The sequence below is a fragment of the Rhincodon typus genome, chromosome 24 (genome assembly GCF_021869965.1).
Source record: "Rhincodon typus isolate 14 chromosome 24, sRhiTyp1.1, whole genome shotgun sequence".
NCBI classification, from domain to species: Eukaryota; Metazoa; Chordata; class Chondrichthyes; order Orectolobiformes; family Rhincodontidae; genus Rhincodon; species Rhincodon typus.
Window position 1 is genome coordinate 7,440,745 of NC_063355.1, and position 22,638 is coordinate 7,463,382.

General features: G+C 39.2%; 1 protein-coding gene across 4 annotated transcripts; it reads left to right on the forward strand.

The window, feature by feature from the left end:
• Window positions 1-6,116: 6,116 nt before the first annotated feature.
• On the forward strand, window positions 6,117-20,692 carry gp1bb (glycoprotein Ib platelet subunit beta). 4 transcript variants are annotated; one of them, XM_048611420.1, is made up of 3 exons: window positions 6,749-6,940; window positions 16,857-16,902; window positions 18,100-20,692. In XM_048611420.1, exons 2-3 carry the CDS (start codon window positions 16,893-16,895, stop codon window positions 18,684-18,686), a joined length of 597 nt encoding a protein of 198 aa, XP_048467377.1. In that variant the 5' UTR covers window positions 6,749-6,940; window positions 16,857-16,892; the 3' UTR covers window positions 18,687-20,692. The 4 variants fall into 4 exon arrangements, with proteins under 4 accessions (XP_048467376.1, XP_048467378.1, XP_048467377.1 ...); XM_048611422.1 differs by having other exon boundaries at window positions 18,157-20,692; XM_048611419.1 differs by lacking the exon at window positions 16,857-16,902 and having other exon boundaries at window positions 6,117-6,940.
• Window positions 20,693-22,638: the final 1,946 nt, after the last annotated feature.

Sequence of the window (22,638 nt, forward strand, 5' to 3'; positions counted from 1 at the left end):
AGGAGATTGAGGGATGACCTTATCGAGGTTTGTAAAATTATGGGAGGCATAGATAAGGTAAATGGCCAGGGTTATTTCCCTAGGGTGGGGGAGTTAAAAACTAGGGGGCATATTTTTTTAGGTGAGAGGAGGAAGATTTAAAAAGAACATGAGGGGCAACGTTTTTACACTGAGAATGGTTCGTGTGTGGAATGAACTGCCAGAGAAAGTGGTGGATGCGGGTGCAGTTACAATGTTTAAAAGATGCTTGGATAAGTTAATGAACAGGAAAGGTTTGGAGAGATATGGGCCAAGCGCAGGCAGGTGGGACTAGTTTAGTTTGGGAATCTGGTCGGCGTGGACCGATTGGACTGAAGGGTTTGTTTCAATGCTGCATGACTCTATGACTCTGTATACAGTCTTGTTTGTTGCTGTTAAACTTAGTGTAAGGGCTGAAGTCTGACTGGGCCAACAACGCCTACCCATGTTAGTCAGCCACACTGACTGACAACAGCAAATTGACTGAAGCAAAATGGGGACTCATCTTTTGTGCTTCTCTCCTTGTCCCATGACTGCTTTTGGTGAAAAGCTATCGGTTGTTTATCCTCTCCTGGTTGTGATAAAAGGTCAGCGACCTGATGGTGCTTGAACTGTTGAGCATTGTAGCTCCTTTTAAGTTTTAAGTGAGAACCCTGGCAGATGTGTGAGAGACAGCAACACTGTGGCGCACATGGCTTTATTGGTAGCTGCACTGAAGTAATAGGCATTGATTGTACGTGTGACATCTGATGGAGATGCTGACCATCCAACATCCTGCATAACAACAGTGCTCTGCAATGAATAAACATTAGCTCACACTCATAGGGGCATGGAGCATTAAGTAAACAGTGGTATATACCCTGGTGGATGAAAACAGATAATCTGTCCTCCTGCGATGCTGGAGCTGGTTTCTCACCACCTGCCACAGGCACTGTCCTCCGTAGTCATCTCTGTCCGGGCTGTGTTCATCAATCAGGTTGACTTCTTGCCAGTGCTTGAGACAAGAACTTCAGTTTTCTCTTGTGCAGCCTTCAGGATGGAGTAGTGCTGTCTTTTCAAACATGGTACCGAGATGTTAGAGCTGGAAGCTCCTGCTTAGCTTCAGAATTTCCTGTCCATCAACTTTGGTGTTTCACCAGCACATAAACAAACTTTGAGCTGAGGGAAACACAATGAGTTTGAAACCCAGAGGGGAAGTACGTCTCACCTTTGGAGCACCTCCAGCAAAATTCCATTCCGGGGTCCTGCAGTTATGCAGGATAATTCCAAATCTCTATCTTCAGCAGAGGCCCCAGCTATACATCAAGATATATTCTTCCAGATCCCAGAAGGTATGAAGGTGCAGGCATGTCTCAAGGCTTAAACAAGTCATCCTGAAGGAATCTCAGGGATTTGTCAAAATTGATTAATTCTATGTGTGGAGAGGTTTGTAGCAAAAGGAAAGACCATATAATATTAGGGCAGAAGTAGGCCTTTCAGCCCATCAAGTTTGCTCTACCATTCAAGGAAATCATGTTTCATCTGATAATCTTCAACTCCACACTCCTGCCTTTTCCCCATTACCTTTATTTCCATTACTGATTAAAAACAAAATCTTTATGTCAGCCTTGAGTACACTTCATGACTCAACTTCAACAGCCCTCTATGGTAAAGAATTCTCTGAGAGAATTGATTTCTCCTTATCTCTATCTTAAATTTGTAATCCCTTATTCTGAGAGTATCTGATCCTAGGCTCTCATACAACCTTTCCACATCTATCCTGTCAAGTCCATAAGAATCATATATATTTCAATAAGTTTGCTTCACATTCTTCTGAACCACAATCAGTACAGGCCCAAACTACTCAACATCTCCCCATAAGACATTGCACCCCCAACCAGTATCAACCTAGTGCACCTTCTCTGGATTGCCTCCAATGCCAGAGTATCTTTCCTAAGATAAGCAGCCCAAAACTGTTCACAATATTCTGGCTGTGGACCGACTAGTGCCTTGTTTGGTTTTAGCAAAACCAACCTACCATTATACTCCATTCCCTTTGAAATAAATAGAATAAAAATGTTTGGTAAATGTGGTGAGAAATAATATAAACTAAAGGAAAGAACATGTACAATTGCAAAGAACAATCCAGGAATTTGGGAGAGATATTATTTCTAACCTATCAACACTCAAATGGAAATCCAGATTTTCACCAATAGAAATAAACTACAAAATTTCACATATTTAAACAGAAGCAATCTTTACACTATATAAAAAGCTTAAACAAAACAGGCACTACTAACTTAACATGTAGGTTTGCACTCAATTCATATTTTACTTAGTTTTTACTTTTAATTATCTTATAATTTTTCATATCCTAAGAGTTAGTCACTTTTGTCAGGATCACTCAAAAGAATGCCATATCCTTTGTAACTTGCATTAATTCTCCACAGTTCTAGCTGTTCTATGAGGCAATACCCTTTGCTTAACATATCAAGTTAGTTTTTTTTTGGCTTAACTATCAACTTGACAAGTACTCACTAACTTTGGCTATCCTTTCTCTGTGAGCTGCAAGCTGCTAGAGCCCACGATGATGTGATTTGTTTTGCCATGACCTCAAACAGGCCTTTATGTTAATTATCCCTTACTTAAGAAAATCTTTTGTGACCTGAATGTGAATAAATGGACTCCATAACCTTTCCTGTTTATATCCTCTTGTAAACTCTTGGAGAGACATATAAATACTTAATTGCTAATGAATGAGATTACCCTTTGTCCAAACTCTCTGTCCCATAAATAAATCATTTTATTTGTAAAGCATCTTTCAGTTTTTTTCATTTGAAAACACCCTACATAATTTAAGTAATTTATTGAAATGGTGACCTTTCAGCCAGACCTAAGGCTCAGTTATGGGTCATCCATTCTTTCTAAGAGTTTATGCCCCTTTCTAAACAATAAATACAGATTAGCTTGAGTGTAATTAACTTACACCTTATTTGAATTACATCTACTTTAGGGTTGATGCCAAATTTCCTAGCCAGAAGAGTCCATCTATTTATATTTAACCTTTTTAAATTTAAACCCAAGAAGTATATTCCTAAAAAACAACTATATTCCAAGAATATAAACTATTATGTAAGTATTCTTGACAAGATAATGAGCATTAAAATAAGACAAAGAAAACAGAGATATGAACTTTCAGTGGAATTGTGATTCACTTCACCTTTACCTTTACATTGACAAGTTAGAAGATGACAAGTAATAAAGTTGGAAATGACTGAAGGAGAATGAACTGTCCAAGCCAAATCCTTCCATTCCAATGCACACAACTTTACATACCATCCATCTCAACATTACTTCCATTTTCAATGAATAACCGTAACCTATACAGCTCATAGGAGAATTTTTAAAGTTAGGGTTTGAAGAAGTTGTAGATGGAAATGTATATTAGGCAATACTGTGTAGCTATATACCTAAGTTATTAACAGAGTTGGAACATTAATCCTCTCTGATATATGTTAACTTTCTGTAGACTGGTATGTAAATAACTCCTTAATTAAAAGTTTATTTCAGCTTCTTGTACGCAAACTACTGAGATGAATTTTCTACCATAACGAGGAAATTAGTGTGGGCTTTAAATTGAATGATGGGTGTTAGGGATGGTGTGTAGATAGATGCAACAAATCAAGAGGTGCTGTCAGGGCAGGAGAGCAAAGAAGTAATATGGGAAATGAAGGTCAGAGAATGGAATTGAGGGATAGAGAGAATAAACCTAACAATACAGCAGTAATCAAGACTAGATTTTACAAAGATACCAAGAAGTCAAAACTAAAGTGTTTGTATGTGAATGAGCATAGCATACATAACAAAGTGAATGAATTAATAGCACACCTCGAGGTAAAAATATGACAAGATAGTCCTGATAGAGGTGTGGCTGCACAATGAAAAGGATTGGATACTAAATTGTGGGACATATGACATTCTAAAAGAATAGGAAATTCTTCTAGAGGAGATAGCAATGCTAGCCATTGATGGCATCTATGAAATAATTAGGCATGACTTTGGTTTAGAAGATCAACATGTAGAATCAGTTTGGGTGGAGATGAAAAATAGTAGAAGAAAGAAGTCACCAACAGAAATCCTTTAACAATGAGCATTATATAGGATGAAGTGGACAAAAATAAATTTTAGATGCTTAAGATAAAGGGATGGCAATAATCATACATGATTTTAATCCATGTCTAAACTTGAAAAATCATATTTGCAATGGTAGGATGAGGAGTTCATAGAATGCTTTTGAGATAGTTTCTTACAGCAGCATGTACGTAACTTTCAATCCCTTTTGTAATGGCCAACTTTTTAAAAATTGAATTAATTAATACATGATATGTCTATTTCCTTAGTCTGTGAGAAATATTTGTGCTTTTGTCTCTTGCCCTCATCTCTTATCTTGAAAAGAATGCTAGTTTCAGCCCAGGGAAGTAGGACAATTATAACAATTCCATACCTTCTGGACTTCATTTCTTGTCATTGCTTTTCATTGCTCCTGTGGCACATCGTAATAATGATGCCACCAGGAATACCCATACAATGTATCTTACCATGAAACTATTCTACCATATTATGTATATATATATATATTAGTTATGTCTGCTGGGATGCATTTTAGAATTCAGCAACAGAAGATCAGGAAACTGATAAAGAAACAGAAAATGAAGTATGAAAATAAATTAGTAAAGACATAAAAATGGGCTGTAAAAGCGTGCTTCCTTATATAAAGGGAAAAGATTAGTAATGACAATTGTGTGCCTCTACAGGTATAATGGGAATAAAGAAATGGCAAAGCAGCTGCACAAAAACATTATGCCAATCTTCACAGAGGAAGATATAATAAAATCTCCCAGGCTACTAGAAAAGCAAAGGATTAGCGTGTATGAGAAATAAAAAGAAATTTATATTAGGAAGAAAGTGCCACTGGAGAAATTAAATGGGATTGAAATATGGTAACCTCTCATGGACTTAATGGTCTGCATCCAAGAGTGTTGGAAGTGGTGGCTATCTTGATAATGGATGATTATTATCTTCCAAAATGTTATAGATTCTGGAATTGTTCCTGCAGATTGGAAAGTATCAAATGGAACCACATTATCAAAGAAAGAAAGGAGTGAAAAAATGGGAAAACTACAGAATTCTTGCCTACTATCACCAGTAGGGAAATCTATTGCAAGGAATGTGATAATTGGTCACTAGGTGAAGTCAACATGGATTTATGAAAGCTGAATCATGTTTGACAAAGCTATTTGAGTTCATTTTTGAGGACATATTTCACAGAATGGGTAATGGAGGGCACAAATTGATATGCTTTACTTGGGTTTTCAAAAGGTTTTTGATAAGATCCCACACAAGAAGTTAGTAAACAAAATTAGATTGAAAGGAATTGTAGGCAACACACTAGTATGGACTGACAATTAATTAATGGACAGAAATAGAGAGTAGGAAAATCTCAGATTGGCAGGCTGTGATGAGTGCCACACCGGCCACAACTGCTCCCAACTTGTATCAATGATTTTGATGTGGGGGCAAGTTTTTCAAATTTGCTGATGACTCAAACCAGATGGGAAAATGATTTATGATGAAGATGCAAAAAGATTTGAATAGGATTTGGACAAGTTAAGAGATAGATTAAAGACATGGCAGAGGAAATATAGATGTGAATAAGTGTGAGGTTATCCACATTCTTAGAAAGAATAGAGGCACAGAATATTTCTAAAATAGTAAGAGGTTGAGACATGTTGGCATCCAAAAGAGTCTGGGTGTTTTTGTTCATACGTCACTGAAAGTTAACTTGCAGGTAGAGCAAGGAATTCGAAAGGCCACTGGAATGTTGCTGTTTATTGCAAGAGGATTTGAATACAGGAATAAAGATATATTGCTGTAATTATATAGAACCCTAGTGAGACCACATGAGACCATTTCTGGAATACAGAAATGTACCTGCTGCAGAAAGAGTGCAACAAAAGTTCACCAGACAGATAATGCCATCTTACCCTTATATTTCATGTGCTTGGTCAAAGCCAGCTTTCTCCAATATAACATTTATGGCATTTCCAACAACCTCAACTTCCACAGTTTAATGTTATAAGGAGTTACATTTTTCTAATGTTTCAGACTGCCCATGTGAGTTATTATAAACAGTTACATAAACATATTCCTGGACAGATGTGAATTCTCACTGTTTGGTTGGTGCTTCAAATTGGGTCAAAATCCTAGAATTCTCTCCAACAAGTCTGTCAGGCTGGTCAGCAAGTGGCGTCCTCGAGACTCTGTGGGAAAGGAGAGGGCTGATCCTGTGCGGTGGATCTCTGAGTAGACTGTCAAAGCCATTTGTCAGCATGCCTCATTGGAGGAACTTGACCTAATAGATATTGTGCATTGTTTGACAGTAATTGTGACAGACAGGAAGTCTATATCCTCAGTGAAAGTAACGTATTTATCTCCAGGAGACTTCATTTTATATTGATGAATGTTGTTTCATATGTATTAGTGAAATGTAAAGTCGCCCAGCTGCAAAGGTCATGTGGTGAGACCATTCAACTTACCCTTTGTTATGAAGGAAGCACATTTTAACTGCAGCATTACAGCAATGGCAACTGCTGCCTGCATTTTGTTTGCAAAGATCTGAATTCCATTTGGCAGGTTCCGTTGTCATACTGAGATAATATGCAACTCCCAGAGGGTGTCAGAGATAACAGCAAAAAAAAGATGCCAACTCATCTACTACAGCGGCCGGATATACTTAAACATCTCGGAAAGCTGTTAAAGCCTGTTTTAAACCTGTCTTTTGTGTAGGAGCTCCACACCCATCGTTGAACCCTACAAAACGCAGCAGCACCAATGTTGAAACGACTAAAAAGGGGACGAGTAAAGACTTTGATGCTCGGTTTAGGTAAGAAGATAAGAGGTGGTGAAATGTTTCATACACAAAAAAGAGGGAAACAGTACGAATAACCGGCCGCTCAGGCATGATATATAGAGAGGGGGTTATTTCGGGTCAAAGACCTCACCTGAAATGATAATTCTGCCTTTCTTTCCATTATGATTCCTAATCTATTGATAATTTCAACGTCTTCTGTTTTCAATTGCGGGTTTTCAGAATTTTGCTTTCGTTAAAGGGTTCATAGATCTGCAATGAGAGGAGAGAAGAAGACAGGATGTGAGACACTTTAAAAGTACGAAGGCATATTTATTACAAGCAAAAATAGAATCAAGATCAAAGAAACAAATGTGTTCATGGTATTAAAAGCTAGAAGTTTGAAGTGGGAGAATGCAGCCAGCCGGTCGCAGTTTATTTCAGCCTGCTCCGTAATGTTTGTTTGCATAATTTGGGATGTTTCCCAGTTGTTCCGTTTGGAAAGTTTCTCTGAGCAGACTGGTATTTCCATAATTCAAACTCTTCATCAAAACCTATAGATCTCCCAAAACTAACAATTGCACCCCTACCCCCATTTAGAGCGAGTAGAACATAGGACATAGAACTATACGGCACGGGAACGGACCCTTTGGCCCAAGATGTTGTGCCGAACATGACGTCAAATTAAACTACTCCCTTCCGCCTGCCCTTGGTCCATATTCCTCTATTCCTTGCTTATTCTTGTGCAAGCAGTTCAGCAAAAATCAGAAGCTATCCACAGCATTCTCCTGTTCCCACAAATAAATCCAATGGTTTTTAGACCAACGAACGCAGCCTAAAATTAATAATGACTTTATTTATAATTGTGCATTTTCTGAAAACAGAGCGATATTAGAAAGTGCAGTAAAAGTTCAGTATTAGCCTATAAGATGCCAAAATCAATTTTCAATATTTCTAGCTAGCATGCTAGCTAACAAGATGTTTAAACAAACGTTTACTCCCACTCTACTTTGTGTGATTTATTTGAATGGTCTGCTTTTTCTTCGGGGAAATATTTCAGGTGATTCTCCCGCGGTAGACTCGGTGAAAACTGCAGAAATGCACTCAGTCAAAATAATCATTGCGGTTTTTATCGACGTTTCACTGAATTGTGACAGGTGATTGGGAGAATATGTGCCAAAAAAACTCCGGATTTCCCATGAAAGCGAAAGAAATGCGTTACCTTGTAACTTATACCAGAGGAAATCATTAATGTTATTTATGGCCATCCTGTTGAAGTCAACTCTGAGGACTTGTTTGGTGTCCAAGCATTACTGTGTTTTAAATACCACCGCCCTCTAGGACATAACCCTATCCTCAAGGACAAGTAGATCTTTGGTACTAACTCCCAAGTAGCGTTTCGACGTGCTATATTCCAGGTAAGGAGGGGCAGCTTCAATTCTAAATGTGGCGGTTGAAATTTGTCATAAATAAGGATACGCACTTTCAAATTGACCATTGGGCAGACATAGGTAGTGGGCGCTTTTACTGGGAGTCACAGTAAGTGCAAATTTTCTCTCTGAAAACGAGGGATGCAAAACTCTTGGAAGTATCTAATAATTATTCCAGGGTAATTCAGAATTTGCACAATAAAATATTAGGATTGTTTTGTTTCAACAACAAACATTTGTATTTAAAAGACGTCTTAAAGACATACAGACAGCTAATTTGACGAGGCAATTAGTCAAGATTGATATCGAGCTAAAGAAGCAGATGACCAAAAGCTGGAGTTGTTGGTTGGTTCGCCGAGCTGTCTGGTTTTCGTGCAAACATTTCATCTCCCTTTCAGGTGACATCGTCAGTGCTGTGTAGCGTCCTTTGAAACGCTGTTGTTTTGTCCCGCTCTGAATTTATATGGTCTGGTCTGTTTTCGTTGTCTGTAAATATGGTGCGTTCTGAAGCACTGTGGAGTCCAATATGCATGCATTCTGTAATTGATATTGTTTAATTGATAGGACAACCAAATGTGTGCACGCGTGTGTGTAAAGGCACAGTGTCTATGTGAATCTACATTTCGACAGGACTTGATTTGGTCGCACATGCCAAGGACAATGAAATGAATCCCACTGAAACGTTCTGTGGTACCACATGTGGATTATATGTTTCCCTTTGGGCAGAGAAATCTACTTTATAATTTGTCAACACAAACAAATGAGGGCAGACAGTGCCAAAGGCATGCTCTCACAAAACTCAAAATTCCAAAGGGAACTTACAAATTTAATTCTAAGCATCATTTTGGGGTTACCAATGTACCCAAACCCCCACAGTGCCCAATTGTCACAGAAAGCATGATGCATGCCAATGGTCACAGCATGCTTTCTCTAGAAGGAGAGGTAGCTGTGAACAATAATATTCAGCTTGTTGCCAAACATTTTAAAGTAAATATTAGCGGAAACACCATAAGCAGGATGAACAATAATTGAGCCTGACAGATAGTCAAGCTCAAAATGTATTTGAACATCTGCTTGGTTGAAGTGTAGCACTAATAGAATACGTTAAATGAAGCCAATCATTAAGTCTTGACCTTCTGCTCAAGTTCTTTTGTACAGTCTAGTATAGAATGGTATGGAATATGACCTGAGACCAGACAAACAAAAGACACAACAGGGAGATATGCCAGTCAGCCCATCGAGTTTGCCTCTATCATTCAATTAAATCATGGCTGATCTAATAATCATAATTTACAATTTCCTGCTTCCCTCCCAATAACCCTTGATTGTATTACTGATCAAAAATCTGTCTGTCTTATCCTTGAATATACTTAATGATTCAAAGTCATCAGCCCTCTGTGGTAAATAATTCCACAGATTCACTACCCTCCAAGAGATTCTTCATCATCTCTATCTTAAATATGTGACCCCTTCTGAGATTATGCCCTCTGGCCCTAGACTCTCCCACAAGGGAAATCAATCATTCCACATCCACCCTGTCAAGTTCCCTAAAAATCTAGTGTACTTCAATTAAATCGGCTGTTATTCTTCTACACTGCAAGAAGTACAGGCCCAATCTACTCAACCTCTCCTTGTAAGACAGACCCACCATACTTGGAATTAGTCTAGTAAACCTTCTCTGCCTCCAATGCCAGTACTTTACTCCTCAGATAAGTAGACTGAAACTGTTCATAGTCTTCCAGCTGGGGTCTGACTAATGCCTTGTAAAGTCTTGCTACTTTAATAGTCCATTCCATTTGCAAGACCAACATTCTATTTACCTTCCCCAATACCCACTTAACTTGGATATTAGCATTCTGTGATTCATGGACAAGGACTCACAAATCCTTCTTCCATAGCTTTCTGTAGTCTTTCTCCATTTAAATAATATTCAACTTCTCTATTCTATCAGACAAAGTGCATAATCTCACATTTCTCCATATTATAGTCCACCTGCCAAATTTTTGCCTGCTCACTTAACCTGACCATATTTCTTTGAGACTCCTCATGCCATTCTCACCACTCCCCTTTCTATATATTTTCATAGCATCTGCAATCTTGGCTAAGTACATTCTCTTTCCTCACCCAAGTCATTCGTATATATTGTAAATAACTGTGACCCCAACACTAATCCCTGTGGCCTTCAACTAGTTACATGCTATTATATTGAGAATGCACCCTTTATCCCAATGCTATCTCCAAACACCACGGACTCATATCTAATTAAGTAGTTGAACTTGTGGTGCCTTATCAAATGCCTTTTGAAAATCCAAATCTATTTCATCCACTGCTTCCCCTTTATCTATCTTGCTTGTTTACACCTCAAAGAATTCTAGAAAATTCATCAAGCTTCATTTCCCCTCCATGAAGCCATGCTGACTGTGCACGATCATATGTATTTTTAAATGCTCTGCTGTTCTATCCTTTATAATACAGTCTAAAATTTTCCCAATAATAAACTTTAAGATAATTGGTCTGTCATTCCCCTTTTTTGGTCCTTTCCATTTTTAAATAAAGCTGTTACATTGGCAATTTTCCAATCCTCTTGCTCTTTTCCATAATCTAAAGATTCCTGGAAGGTTACCACCAGAGTATCCACTATCTCTGTAGTGACTTCCTTAATATACTATGCTGCATGCAATCAAGTCCAGGGGATGTACTTGTCTTTAGCCAAAATAGTTTCCCATCACTTTTTTTCTAGTGATAATTATTATCTATATTTCCTGTTTTCTTCTGCTCCTTGAATATTTAGTATGCTATTAATGTTTTCAACTATGAAGAATGATGCATTCATTCAATTCTGCTGCCATTTCCTAATTCCTTGTTATTATTTCCCCAGCCTCATTCTCTAAGGGGCCAGTGTTCATTTTGTTTCTCTCTTTTTATATATTTAAAGAAGTTCTGGTGGTCCTTCTTGATATTACTTGCACATTTGCCCTCAAAGTTTATTTTCTCCCTTTTTGGTTTGTTTTGTCATCTTTTGTTGGTTTGTAAAATCTTCTCAATCATCTGACTTACCATTAATCCTTGCCACATTGTATGGTTTTTTATTTCACTCTGATGTATCCTTAACTTCATTGGTTTACCATTATTGGCTTATTCCCTTTCTAGAATCCTTCTTCCCTCACTGGGATATATCTTTGCTATGGGCTATGTACTACTTTCTAAAACATCTGCCATTGTCCCTCATCCATCTTTGCTGGTAAAATCCTCTCCCAGTCCACTCCAGCCATCTCTGCTCCCATTTTTTGAAATTATCCCTGTTTAAGCTTAATACAATAGCTTCTAACCCAAGTTGCTCCCTCTCAAACTGAATGTTTAATTCCACAATGTTATGGGGAATTTTTTGAGGGGACCTTTTACTCTAACATCATTTATTAAATTGCCTGGTTACACATCACCAGATCCAAAATAACCTGATCCCTGCTAGATCCACAACATGTTGTTCTAGTAAACTGCCCTGAATGCACTCTATGAATTCTTCATCAGGGCTTCCTCTGCTAATCTGATTACCCCAATCTATGATGTGGAGGTGCTGGTGTTGGACTGGGGTGGACGAAGTCAGAAGTCACACAACACTAGCTTATAGCCCATGTTTATTTGAAATCGCAAGTTTTCGAAGCGCTGCTCCATCACCTGATGAAGGAACAGCACTCCAAAAGCTTATGATTTGAAATAAACCTGTTGGGCTAAAACCTAGTGCCATGTGACTTCTGACTTTATCCTAATCTACATATAGATTAAAGTTACCCGTGAATAATATACTGCCTTTGCTGCATATCCTCATTTTATCCTAATTTATTCAATGTCTCACCATGTAGCTACTCTTAGAGGGTTTGTAGATTACTCAAGCTAGTGTCTTCCTTCCCTTTTTATTTCTTCCCTCCACCAATATGGATTCTACATTTTCCGAGTCAAGATCATTTGTTGCTATCGTACTTATTTCATTCCTTACCAACAGTGCCACCTCACCATCCTTTCCTTCCTGCTTGACCTTTCAGAAAATCATATTATTTAATTCCTAGTTTTGATCTGGTTGAAACTATGTTTCGGTAACAGTCCTGAAGAAGGGTAATACCTGAAACGTTGACTGCTCCTTTCCTCCAGATCCTGCATGGCTTGCCGTGTTCTTCCATGCTCTTGTTTGTCGACATAAGATCATGATGTGGAGGTGCTGGTGTTGGACTGGGGTGGACAAGGTCAGAAATCAGGTTATACAACACCAGGTTATAGTCCAGTAGGTTTATTTGAAAACACAAGCTTTCAGAGTCTTTCTCCTTCAGGTGTTAGTGAGACAGGTGGTGTCAGACATAGAATTTATAAATAAAAGATCAAAGGGTCACACCCTCGTGTACGAGGATGTACTAAACAAATCTAAGATGCTGTTAAATCTTTAATCATTTAGAAGGTAATATGTATATATAAATCCCCAAATTCCTTTGAAGTCACTGTCCTTTATCAGTGTAAAGAACAGGTGACAGTTTAGGTCAGACAATGCATGTAAGGTGTGAGATAACACAGCGTGGAGCTGGAGGAACACAGCAGGCCAGGCAGCATCAGAGGAGCAGGAAACCTGATGTTTTGGGTCGTGTGAGGCCTTGTTTAGAATCTGTTTGTGTTTTGTTTTGGAATCAGACTGGTTTTATTTCTAAAGTAGGAATTTATAAAATGACGCATTGACTGATCGCCTATAAATTTGTGGGCTTTTTGAACAAAATGAATGTATCCGTAAATACAAATTCACGCCATAGATTCACATGTGTGCATGTGTGTGTGTGTGTGTGTGTGTGAGAGAGAGATGGAGAGAGAGACAGTGTGTGAGAGAGAGAGGATCTGTGTGAGAGACAATGTGTGTACAAGAGAGGATGTGTATGTGTATGTGTGTGTGTGTTATGTGTGTGTGTGTGTGTATGTGTGTGTGTGTGTGAGATGGAGAGAGAGAGAGAGAGAGAGTGTGTGTGCTTGTGTGGGTGCGTGCTTGACAGACAGTGTGTGTATGAGAGAGGATCTGTGTGTGTGTGTGAGAAAGAGAGAGAGAGAGACAGTGTGTGTATGAGAGAGGATCTGTGTGAGAGTTTGCACATGTGTGTGAGAGACGGTATGTGTATAAGAGAGGATGTGTGTGTGTATGTGTGAGTGTGTGTGTGTGAGAGAGAGAGTGTGTGTGTGTGATGGAGAGAGAGAGAGTGAGTGTGTATGTATGAGAGAGGATCTGTGTGTGTGTGTGTGTGTGTGTGTGTGTGTGTGTTTGTGTGTATAGTGTGGTGGGGTCACCTGTCGTGCGCCATGAACCCAAGATCCTAATTGAGGCTGTCGTCATGGGTACCAGACTTGGCTATCAGCCTTTGCTCAGGGACTCTGTGTTGTTGTGTATTCCGAAGTCTTGCTTTGGAGGACGTTTACCCAAAGATCCGAGGCTAAATGTCCTTGACTATAGAAGTGCTCCCCCACTGGGAGGCAACATGCCTGTCTGGTGATTGTTGCATGGTGTCCATTCATCTGTTGTGGTAGCGTCTGCATGGTTTCGCCAATATACCATGCCTTGGGGCATCCTTGCCTGTAGCGTATGAGATAGACAACTTTGGCTGATACACATGAGTACTGCCATACATGTAGTGGGGGAACACCTTCAGTGGGGGAGCACTTCAGCGGTCAAGGACATTCAGCCTCGGATCATCGGCTAAATGTCCTCCAAGCGAACTGTAGGATACACAACAACGCAGAATTGCTGAGCAGAGGCTGGTAGCCAAGTTCAGTACCCATGAAGACAGCCGCAACTGGGATCTTGGGTTCATGTCACACTACAGGTGACCCCACGACACTATACTCTCCGTATCTCTGTCTCTGTCTCTGTCTCTATCTCACTCTCTCTCTCTCTCTCTCACGCACACACACACACGCATGCAAACATACACACAAACTCACTTACACAAACACACTATCATATACACACTCTCACACAGTTCCTCTCTCATACACACACTCACACACACACACTCTCTCCCTCACAAACACACACACATGCATACATACACACAAACTCACTTACACAAACACACTATCGCACACACACACTCACGCAGATCCTCTCTCATAAACACTGTCTCTCTCACACAGATCATTTCTCATACACACACTGTCTCTTTCACACTCTCTCTCTCACAAACACACACGCGCACACACACATGCACACATGTGAATCTATGGGGTGAATTTGTATTTGTGGATGCATTCTATTTTGTTCAAAAAGCACACTATTTATAGACAGTCAATCAATGCAGCGTTTTATAAATTCTTACTTTAGAAATAAAACCATTCTGACTCCAAACCAAAACACGAACAGATTCTAAACAAGGCATCACACCTAATATGCATTGTCTGACCTAAATGGCACCTCTTCTTTACACTGATAAAACCTTTAGTTTCCTCAGGACGGTGACTTCAAAGGATTTCGGGTATTTACATATACATATTAATCAATTAAAACCTTCTAACTGATTAAAGATTTAACAGCATCTTAGATTTGTTTAGTACATCCTCATAAGTGGTGCAACCCTTTGATTTTTTATTTATAAATTCTGTGTCTGATACGACCTCTCTCACTAATACCTGAAGAAGGAGTAAGACTCTGAAAGCTTGTGTTTTCAAATAAACCTGTTAGACTATAAGCTGATGTTGTGTGATTTCTGACCTTGTACATAAGATCAGACCAGTTAACTTGAATTTGCACTCTCAAATAATCTACTGTGTTCTGAATACTAGCCATATTGAAGCAAAAAGCCATAAGTTTCGAATTTTTACCATTTTGTTCCACGTTCAATCTTATTTATTTGCTGTTTTTCTCTGTTTGTGTTCTCTGTCCCTTCCTGTCCCATTCTTAGTATCGTTACCCAATGCTGCCATATCCTCTTGTTTTGTACATATCTCCTCCCACCTCTCACCCACCCCTCTCACCTAATTTATAATACTCCAAACCGCTCAGAGCTGACTCGAGTTACTCTGAAATATTATCGGTCAAATGAATCCACGAGTTTTAAACAACCAAACAGTAGTAGAGTTACTAATTACTATAGAATTCGATGACTTTTTTAAAACAATGAGTTCATGTTGTGATTCGTTGGTCTGATCTAGCGTATACTCTGCGCAGGTCTTAACGAGGTAGCGGGATGGGACTGTTGATTCCGGCTAACGTGTTTGTAGTGACGTAGTCCCATTATCAGCTGGAGCAGAGATGCCTCTCTTCAACAGGAATGGTTATCTCGAAGTTAGAAAAATGCGTAGTTTAATTTGCATTATATGGGTTTAAAACTATTGCAGCCAAGAAGTGGAATGTAAAATTGATTTCCCTTCAATTTAGCCGATATGAAAGGGGGTAATTGTTATGGGAAGTAATATATATCGCGTTTGGAGCACATAGATATGAATTTGACGCCTGTACTTATACCGATAACTACTGATGCCAAAACACCACCGCGTGTGACGCGATCTAATACCTACGGCAATATCTATTGCAAAATTTGTTTTTGCAGAATGATTGAGAAGGACGTATACACATGAAATAAAGTGTTGGGTGGGCAGGATTATTCCTGATTTATTCTGTTCATGGTGTTTTTTGTAAAATTTCGTGTGAGTAACATGATGAGAACATTGGAAGCGGTACATCAAGACTGGACTATTCTAAGTTTACCTGCCTGTAATTCCTGAGATTTCGTGGTATATTTTACACGGGAGCCTAATGGGACTCCCACCCACAGATCCGACGTGGACTCATTTTATCTTAAGAAACGTCTATCTTAAGAAGGCGAGTTGGAGAATTTCTATCAGTTGATGCAACACTTTTAATGCAAGAAAGACTCCCAAAGTAATTTGCTGATTTTAATACAAAGAAAAAGGATTCCACAGCAGGAGATATTGAGAAGGGTGGAAAAATACAAGATATATGTTCTGAGCGATGGCTTATGATAAATCAAACGAGGAAGAATTGCAAGGGAACAATGCAACGTGGGAAACAGGAGCAGTTGGAGGTCATTTGGCCCTCCGAGCCTACTCTGCCATTCAATATGATCATGACTGATCATCTAACTCAGTCCCCTGTTCCCATTTTCTCCCCATACCCTTTGAACCCTTTAGCCCGAAGAACTATATATAAAACCCCTTTCGGAAAGCTTTCAATGGTTTGGCCTCAACCAATTTCTGTAGAAGAGAATTCCACAAGATCATCACTCTGGACTCCATGTCATCGCGAACGTCCTTCCTGCCTTTACTCAGTCTAGTCCTTTTAGTATTTTATAGGTTTCTATGAGATGCTCCCTTCGTCTTTAGTGACAATGTGTGCATCACAATGCTGGTCCTAAGTGAAGTAGCTACAAATACGAAACCCTACGTCCTAAAGCGAACATTCCTCATACAAAACGGAAAACGTAATTGGCTTATGCAATTTTCCTCCCATTGTAACATTTTCATTGTTCCCTTTATTTTTACAGATCATCAAAGAGCAAGTGGTTGAAAAACATCGACAAATGTCTCGCAGTAATGACTTCAACTTTATGTTAATTTTTTATAGCTACTCACTTACACGGCGCTTAAAGTGCAATTTAGACACATTTACCCATTTAGCTACTCAGCAAGTGCGTTCTTGTCAATATATTGGAGCGTCAGACAGTCCACTGGATCTTTCATACTCCTTCTCTGGTTGCAGCCCCCGGCACAGATGAGTGAGAAACCACGGACTTTCTGTTCTGTGCGGCTCAATATAACCCTATATTTCCACACTTAAACTCACCTACAATAATTTCCCAAGCAGTGTGTAGCTGCCACCGCACATGTTTCATTAATATTATTTCCCCCTTTCTCCAGCCCCCACCCCCGACCCCGCCACCCCCATGTGTGACTCTAGCAAATCCAGGAATGGAGTACAAGCTGAATGCAGAGAGAGCCGATAGGCAAAATCATGTTGTTTTGTGATTTCGTGCTGTCTTATAAGACAGTTGGTCATATTCCATCTCTTGTAGTTAATTTCATTTCTTGAAGCCACTTTGATATAAACTCCGAACTTGCAGGTCTGGCAGCATCTGTGGACAGAAAGCAGAGTTCATGATTCGATCCAATGGTCTTCCTTCAGAGCTTACAGATGCTAGGAAAAAGGTGGTATTTAAGCTGAATACAAGGAGTGGGCGGATAGGTGGAGATAGAGACCAGGGAGACATCTTCTCTGCCTTTACCCTGTCAAGGTCCTTTAGAATCCTATATGTCGCAGTGAGATCATCTCTCATTCTTCTAAACTCCAGTGAGTAGAGTCCCAACCTGTTTAGCATTTACTCGTAAGACAATACCCCCATATACGGGATCATTACAGTGAACCTTCTCTGAATTGCCTCCAAATAAACGATATCTTCCCTTAAACAAGGGGACCAAAACAGCCCTCTGCACTCCAGATGTAATCTCACCAGCACGTTGTATAGTGCAATAAGAATTCTCTACTGTTGTATTGCAAACCGCTTGAATTAAGGGCCAGTATTCCATTAGCCTTCCGAATTCCCTTTTGCACATTGTGTCTAATAATCACACCACAATAGTCTGAATTTGTAATTTAGGTAGATGGTTTTCCCGCAGCAAGGGTATTGGGCTACGTTTAAGCATTGCATTTGCTTCGTGCGTGCATACTTTTTCCTCTATCTGTCACATTTCACCTTTCTTTGCGAGCTAACCCGTGAATGTTGTTTGCAGGAATGTCAATGTTGAGACCCCAAGAGGTTTTCCTCGTGTTTCTCTCTTTGGTTCCAGTGGTTTTCCAATGTCCGCCAATGTGCCGCTGTTCCGGGACCTCTGCTGATTGCAGTCGCCTGGAACTGAATGTAGATACCATTCCCCAACGCTTTGAGGCCAGCGTCACCGAGATCAAATTGAACGACAACAAACTTGCTTCCATTCCCAGCGGCCTTTTCGACACACTGAGTGAGCTGAGATCGGTCTCATTGGACAGGAACCCATGGATCTGTGATTGTGACATTTTATATCTGAGATCATGGCTCCTCAAGCAGGAAAACCGAACTATGTACAAGAAATTAAAGTGCTCCTCGCCGGCAGAACTCCAAGGAAGACTCATCTTGTATCTAACGGAAGATGAAGTAGTGTCTAGCTGCCAAGACTGGTACTGTAGCTTGGTTCTGATCTGCCAGATCCTGCTGTTCGCCTTCATTATCATTCAGGCCATTCTGCTGATTTGTGTCATCGTATTCCTCAGAAGATTTGAAGCTTTTTCCAAGGAGGCGATCCGAGCACCAAAAGAAGATCATTTTCGGAATGCGATGTAAAAGCGCACTGTTCACCGGGCCCAACATTTTCAGATTCCAGGGAAATGTTTGTTTGTTGCGCTTTCTGCACCATTCGGCCGAATGTTCCCCACTTAACATTGTGCCGGTATGATAAATATTTCAGTTTTCCCCATTTTGGGCCGGTTACTGTAATGTCTCAGCCAACTTAATTCCGGAGAAGTCCCGAGGAAAGGTCAAGCTTACTTTGTTCAAAATCTATGCAAACTGGAGTTGGGGATTGACTAGAAAGCCTTGCAGATGACACCTTGTTTGAGATTGATTAATAGCGAGACTTTGAGAGATTATGATTTAGCAATTAATGAAAAGAAAGCATTTTGTTTATCGCAAACATAAAGCAGAAGTTGCTAGAAGAGCTCAGCAGGTCTAGCAGCATCTGTGAAGAAAGAATGAGAGTTAACGTTTCCGGTCCGGTGATCCTTCCTCAGAACTCAAAACTTTCGGTTTTTATTTTGTTTTTCGCGACGGCTTGAGTAGGTTAAATGCAAGCTGCGACGTTTAGTCTCAATTCATTTAGATACTGGCAAGTAAGCGGATAATGCACCAGAAAGAGAACTAATAATCTCTCAGCACCGCAACAATTGAAAATCTTTGAAAAAAACAAGGAAATTATTCAGATCGACGGTGGATGGGGCCTATTAATATCCCAGAATGCATTAAAAGATAGAACAGTTAGCATTCTGAAATGTACGTCGCAAGCTTGGAAAATGATTGTTATTTTTTGTTACTGTTATTTAATCCAACAAAAGCTCGACTACTGAAGTCAATTGATTGCTCTTTTCCTAACATAGGGCCTGTTGAGAAATGCTAAATATCGGTCATTTTGTAGCAGCAATATCATTGATAGAATGAAAATATCTTACAGTAGGTAATTCGTGAGCGTGAGAAATTATAGCAAGTAGGTGCCTACACTGCGCATTTTTTTTTATGTGCTCATGGGACCTGGACATCAATGGCTAGGCCAGCATTTATTGTCTATCTCTAATTGTCCAGAGACCAGTTAAAGAGTTACATGTCGGTCAGATCAGCTAAGGACGGCGATTTCCTTCCCTAAAGGACATTAGTGAATCATATGGGTCTGAGGAAAATCGGTAATAGTTTCAAAAATAGAAATTGCTAGAATAACTCAGCGGGTCTGGCAGCATCTATGGAGAGAAAGCAAGATTAACGTTTCGAGTCGAGTGACCCTTCTTGAGAATGCTAATAGTTACATGGTTGTTATTGGCTAGCTTTCTTGTTGAATTCAAATTTCACCGTCTGCCCCACGTCCCCAAAATTAATCTGGGGTTCTGGATTACTAGCAGCAGTGACGTTACTATGACCACATCACCTGCCTTGCATGCTTCTCTATACAAAGTAGCCACCCCATTGTCAATTGTTCAGCGTAGCACAGAGCGAAGACAACACCTTCACCATTTCATTCTCTTTCTCTTCAAGTTATATGCGATCAGGTTTATTCAATTCAGGCTGCTCCACAGCGACACTGGTGGTGACTGACTGAAAGAGATTCAAAACAGTGAGAAATGCAGCTGAAGAAAATAAAATCGAACGCAGATATTATGAGTTTATGGCAGTTGAACATAGAATAAACATCACGACCGACTGGAATTAAAACCAAACAATGTGGTGACGGTGAATTTGAAGTTGATCAATATAAATTTTAACGCTGAAGATAATGTTATCAGTTTGTCAGTTCATGTCGATAATCTGGAGCATTGAAACTTGTCAATAAAGCCCTTGACTTTGTTCAGGCTTTAAATCAACTTACTGTCAGTAACGCAAGAACATGAATATTAAACTCAACATTTGGCCGTCGAATGGTCCTTACCATTCAGCAAGATACTGGTCTGGATTTTGCCGTTCGAAAAAAAAAGTGCCCATTTGTTTGGGGTCGGTAAGGCGATGTAACTACTGTCAATGATATCGTTCGAGATACCGTAATGTATCAAGCCTTTCTTGTGCTGAATAAAGGTTACTTACTGCACCAATACGGTCATCCTGGAAGTTATTGATGGATATCAGCATTTAAGAAATATTTCATAACGGAATCTCATTAGTACTAATTACACAAACGCAAAACTTTTCAGAAATATATAAACTACTTGCCCAATGTGGAAATGAACAGGCAGAAATTCGAACTAATTGTATCAGAAAAGAATAGATAGAAACCTACAAATAATATGACGGCACAGCATTACATTCCATTCACATTTATAGCATGGAACATAGAAAGAAAGGAATAGGCTATTCGATCCTGGAACCAGCTCTGCCATTTGATATCATGACTGGTAATGTCCCTATCTCTGAGCCAGGAGGCTTGAGTTCAAGTTCCACGTGCTCCAGAGGTGTGTTATTAAATCCCTGAATAGTTTGATTAGAAAACATCTGTCATGACATCATCTGCCTCAACACCATATTCCTCAATCGCGTCCATAAATAGAAATCTATCAATCTCTGCCTTAAACTTAATGACCGAACTTCCACAGTCCTTTGGGGCAGAGAATTCCCAAGACTCACTGCCGTCTCAGTAGAGAATTTACTCCTTATTTCAGTTCTAAATAGTTCCCCTTTCATTCTGAGATTATTTCTCCTGATTCTAGACACTACAGCCAGGGAAAGAATCCTTTCTGAATTTTGCATGTCACTATGGCAATGCCTCTAATTGTTCTGAATTCCAGAGCATATGGCTCAGTGTCTCCTCGTACAACAGTCCACCATTCCAGAATTACCCTAATGAGACAGACCTGTGCACCCTCTGTGTCAGGTTTATTCTTCCCGATATATCAATTACTGATGTAGTTCAGTCTACTACTGGTAGTACATCAGAAAGTAGATTTAAAAATATACTTTAGAAAGTAAGAAATCCGATTTTAAGATAAATTAGAATTAACATTACCAAAATTCTGCAATATTTAAAAATTGTGTGATCCCAGCTGATTTTAACACTGGACATGTCGCATCCTGGCTTGATAGACTGCAGATGCTGGAAAATGTGACATTAAAAAAAACAGGAAGTGGTGAAGAAACCCAATAGTTCTGGTAGCATCTGCGGAGAAAAAAACAGTTAACATTTTGAGTCCAATCACTTCTTCAGAACTGCGAAGAGGCGACTGACGTGATAGATCAGGTGCTTAATTTTTGCAGTTGATTACTGTGGTGGTTAGCCACTAGACCATATGTACACGAGAAAGTATATGTTCTTTAACAACAGAATATCAGTTATTACACAAAAGGAAAATAAAACAAAGCTATATTATATATAGATATATTCATAAGTCGGTAAGATCTTAACACAAACAGCAAAACAGAATTTCAACCTGTTTTTCAACACCATTTTTACAGATGATCAAATTCAGATAAATATTACCCCTTTCTCAAATTATTAATTTTGACTTAACTGACTCCTTCCATGTGCGTTTCCTTAGACTATGGACGTAGTTTTATTATTGCTTTCAGAGTCTGCTCACCAGAAATTTTCACAATTCTAATGGCCTAAACTTCCTCAGTTCTAACAACTTGAAAACATCAATACAAACTGTCCCAGTTTAAAAGCTCAATGAACTCACAACATTTCAGTCAGTCTGACCAGTTGCCCGAATGAAAAGAAAACTGATTACAATGTTAATACAGTTCTTCCTCCAGAACTATACGGAGACAACTAAAGTAATGGCCTGGGGTCTGTTATAAAACTTAGCAGTAAGTAAACATTCCATTTATTAACATTAAAAAATGTCCAGTCAGGCACTTGGCTGAAGTCACATGCCCTCTTTGAAATGATTTGTTTAGCTCACTGCTGCAGTATAACTTTTTAACCTTTTAAAATAATCATTACTTTCAAAGACCAGATCAAACTCCATTTACATCTATTTTTGAATCCAAATTCCAAATGATAATAAGTATAATACATATTTTATCACACAATAGTATTTCATTC

Bases quoted from the DNA above. Each gene is read 5' to 3' on its own strand.
- gp1bb (XM_048611419.1), top strand. From the start codon at position 6,889: ATGTTGAAACGACTAAAAAGGGGACGAGTAAAGACTTTGATGCTCGGT. The intron at 6,941-18,099 runs GTAAGAAGATAA...TGTTGTTTGCAG, and splicing joins GACTTTGATGCTCGGTTTAG to GAATGTCAATGTTGAGACCC.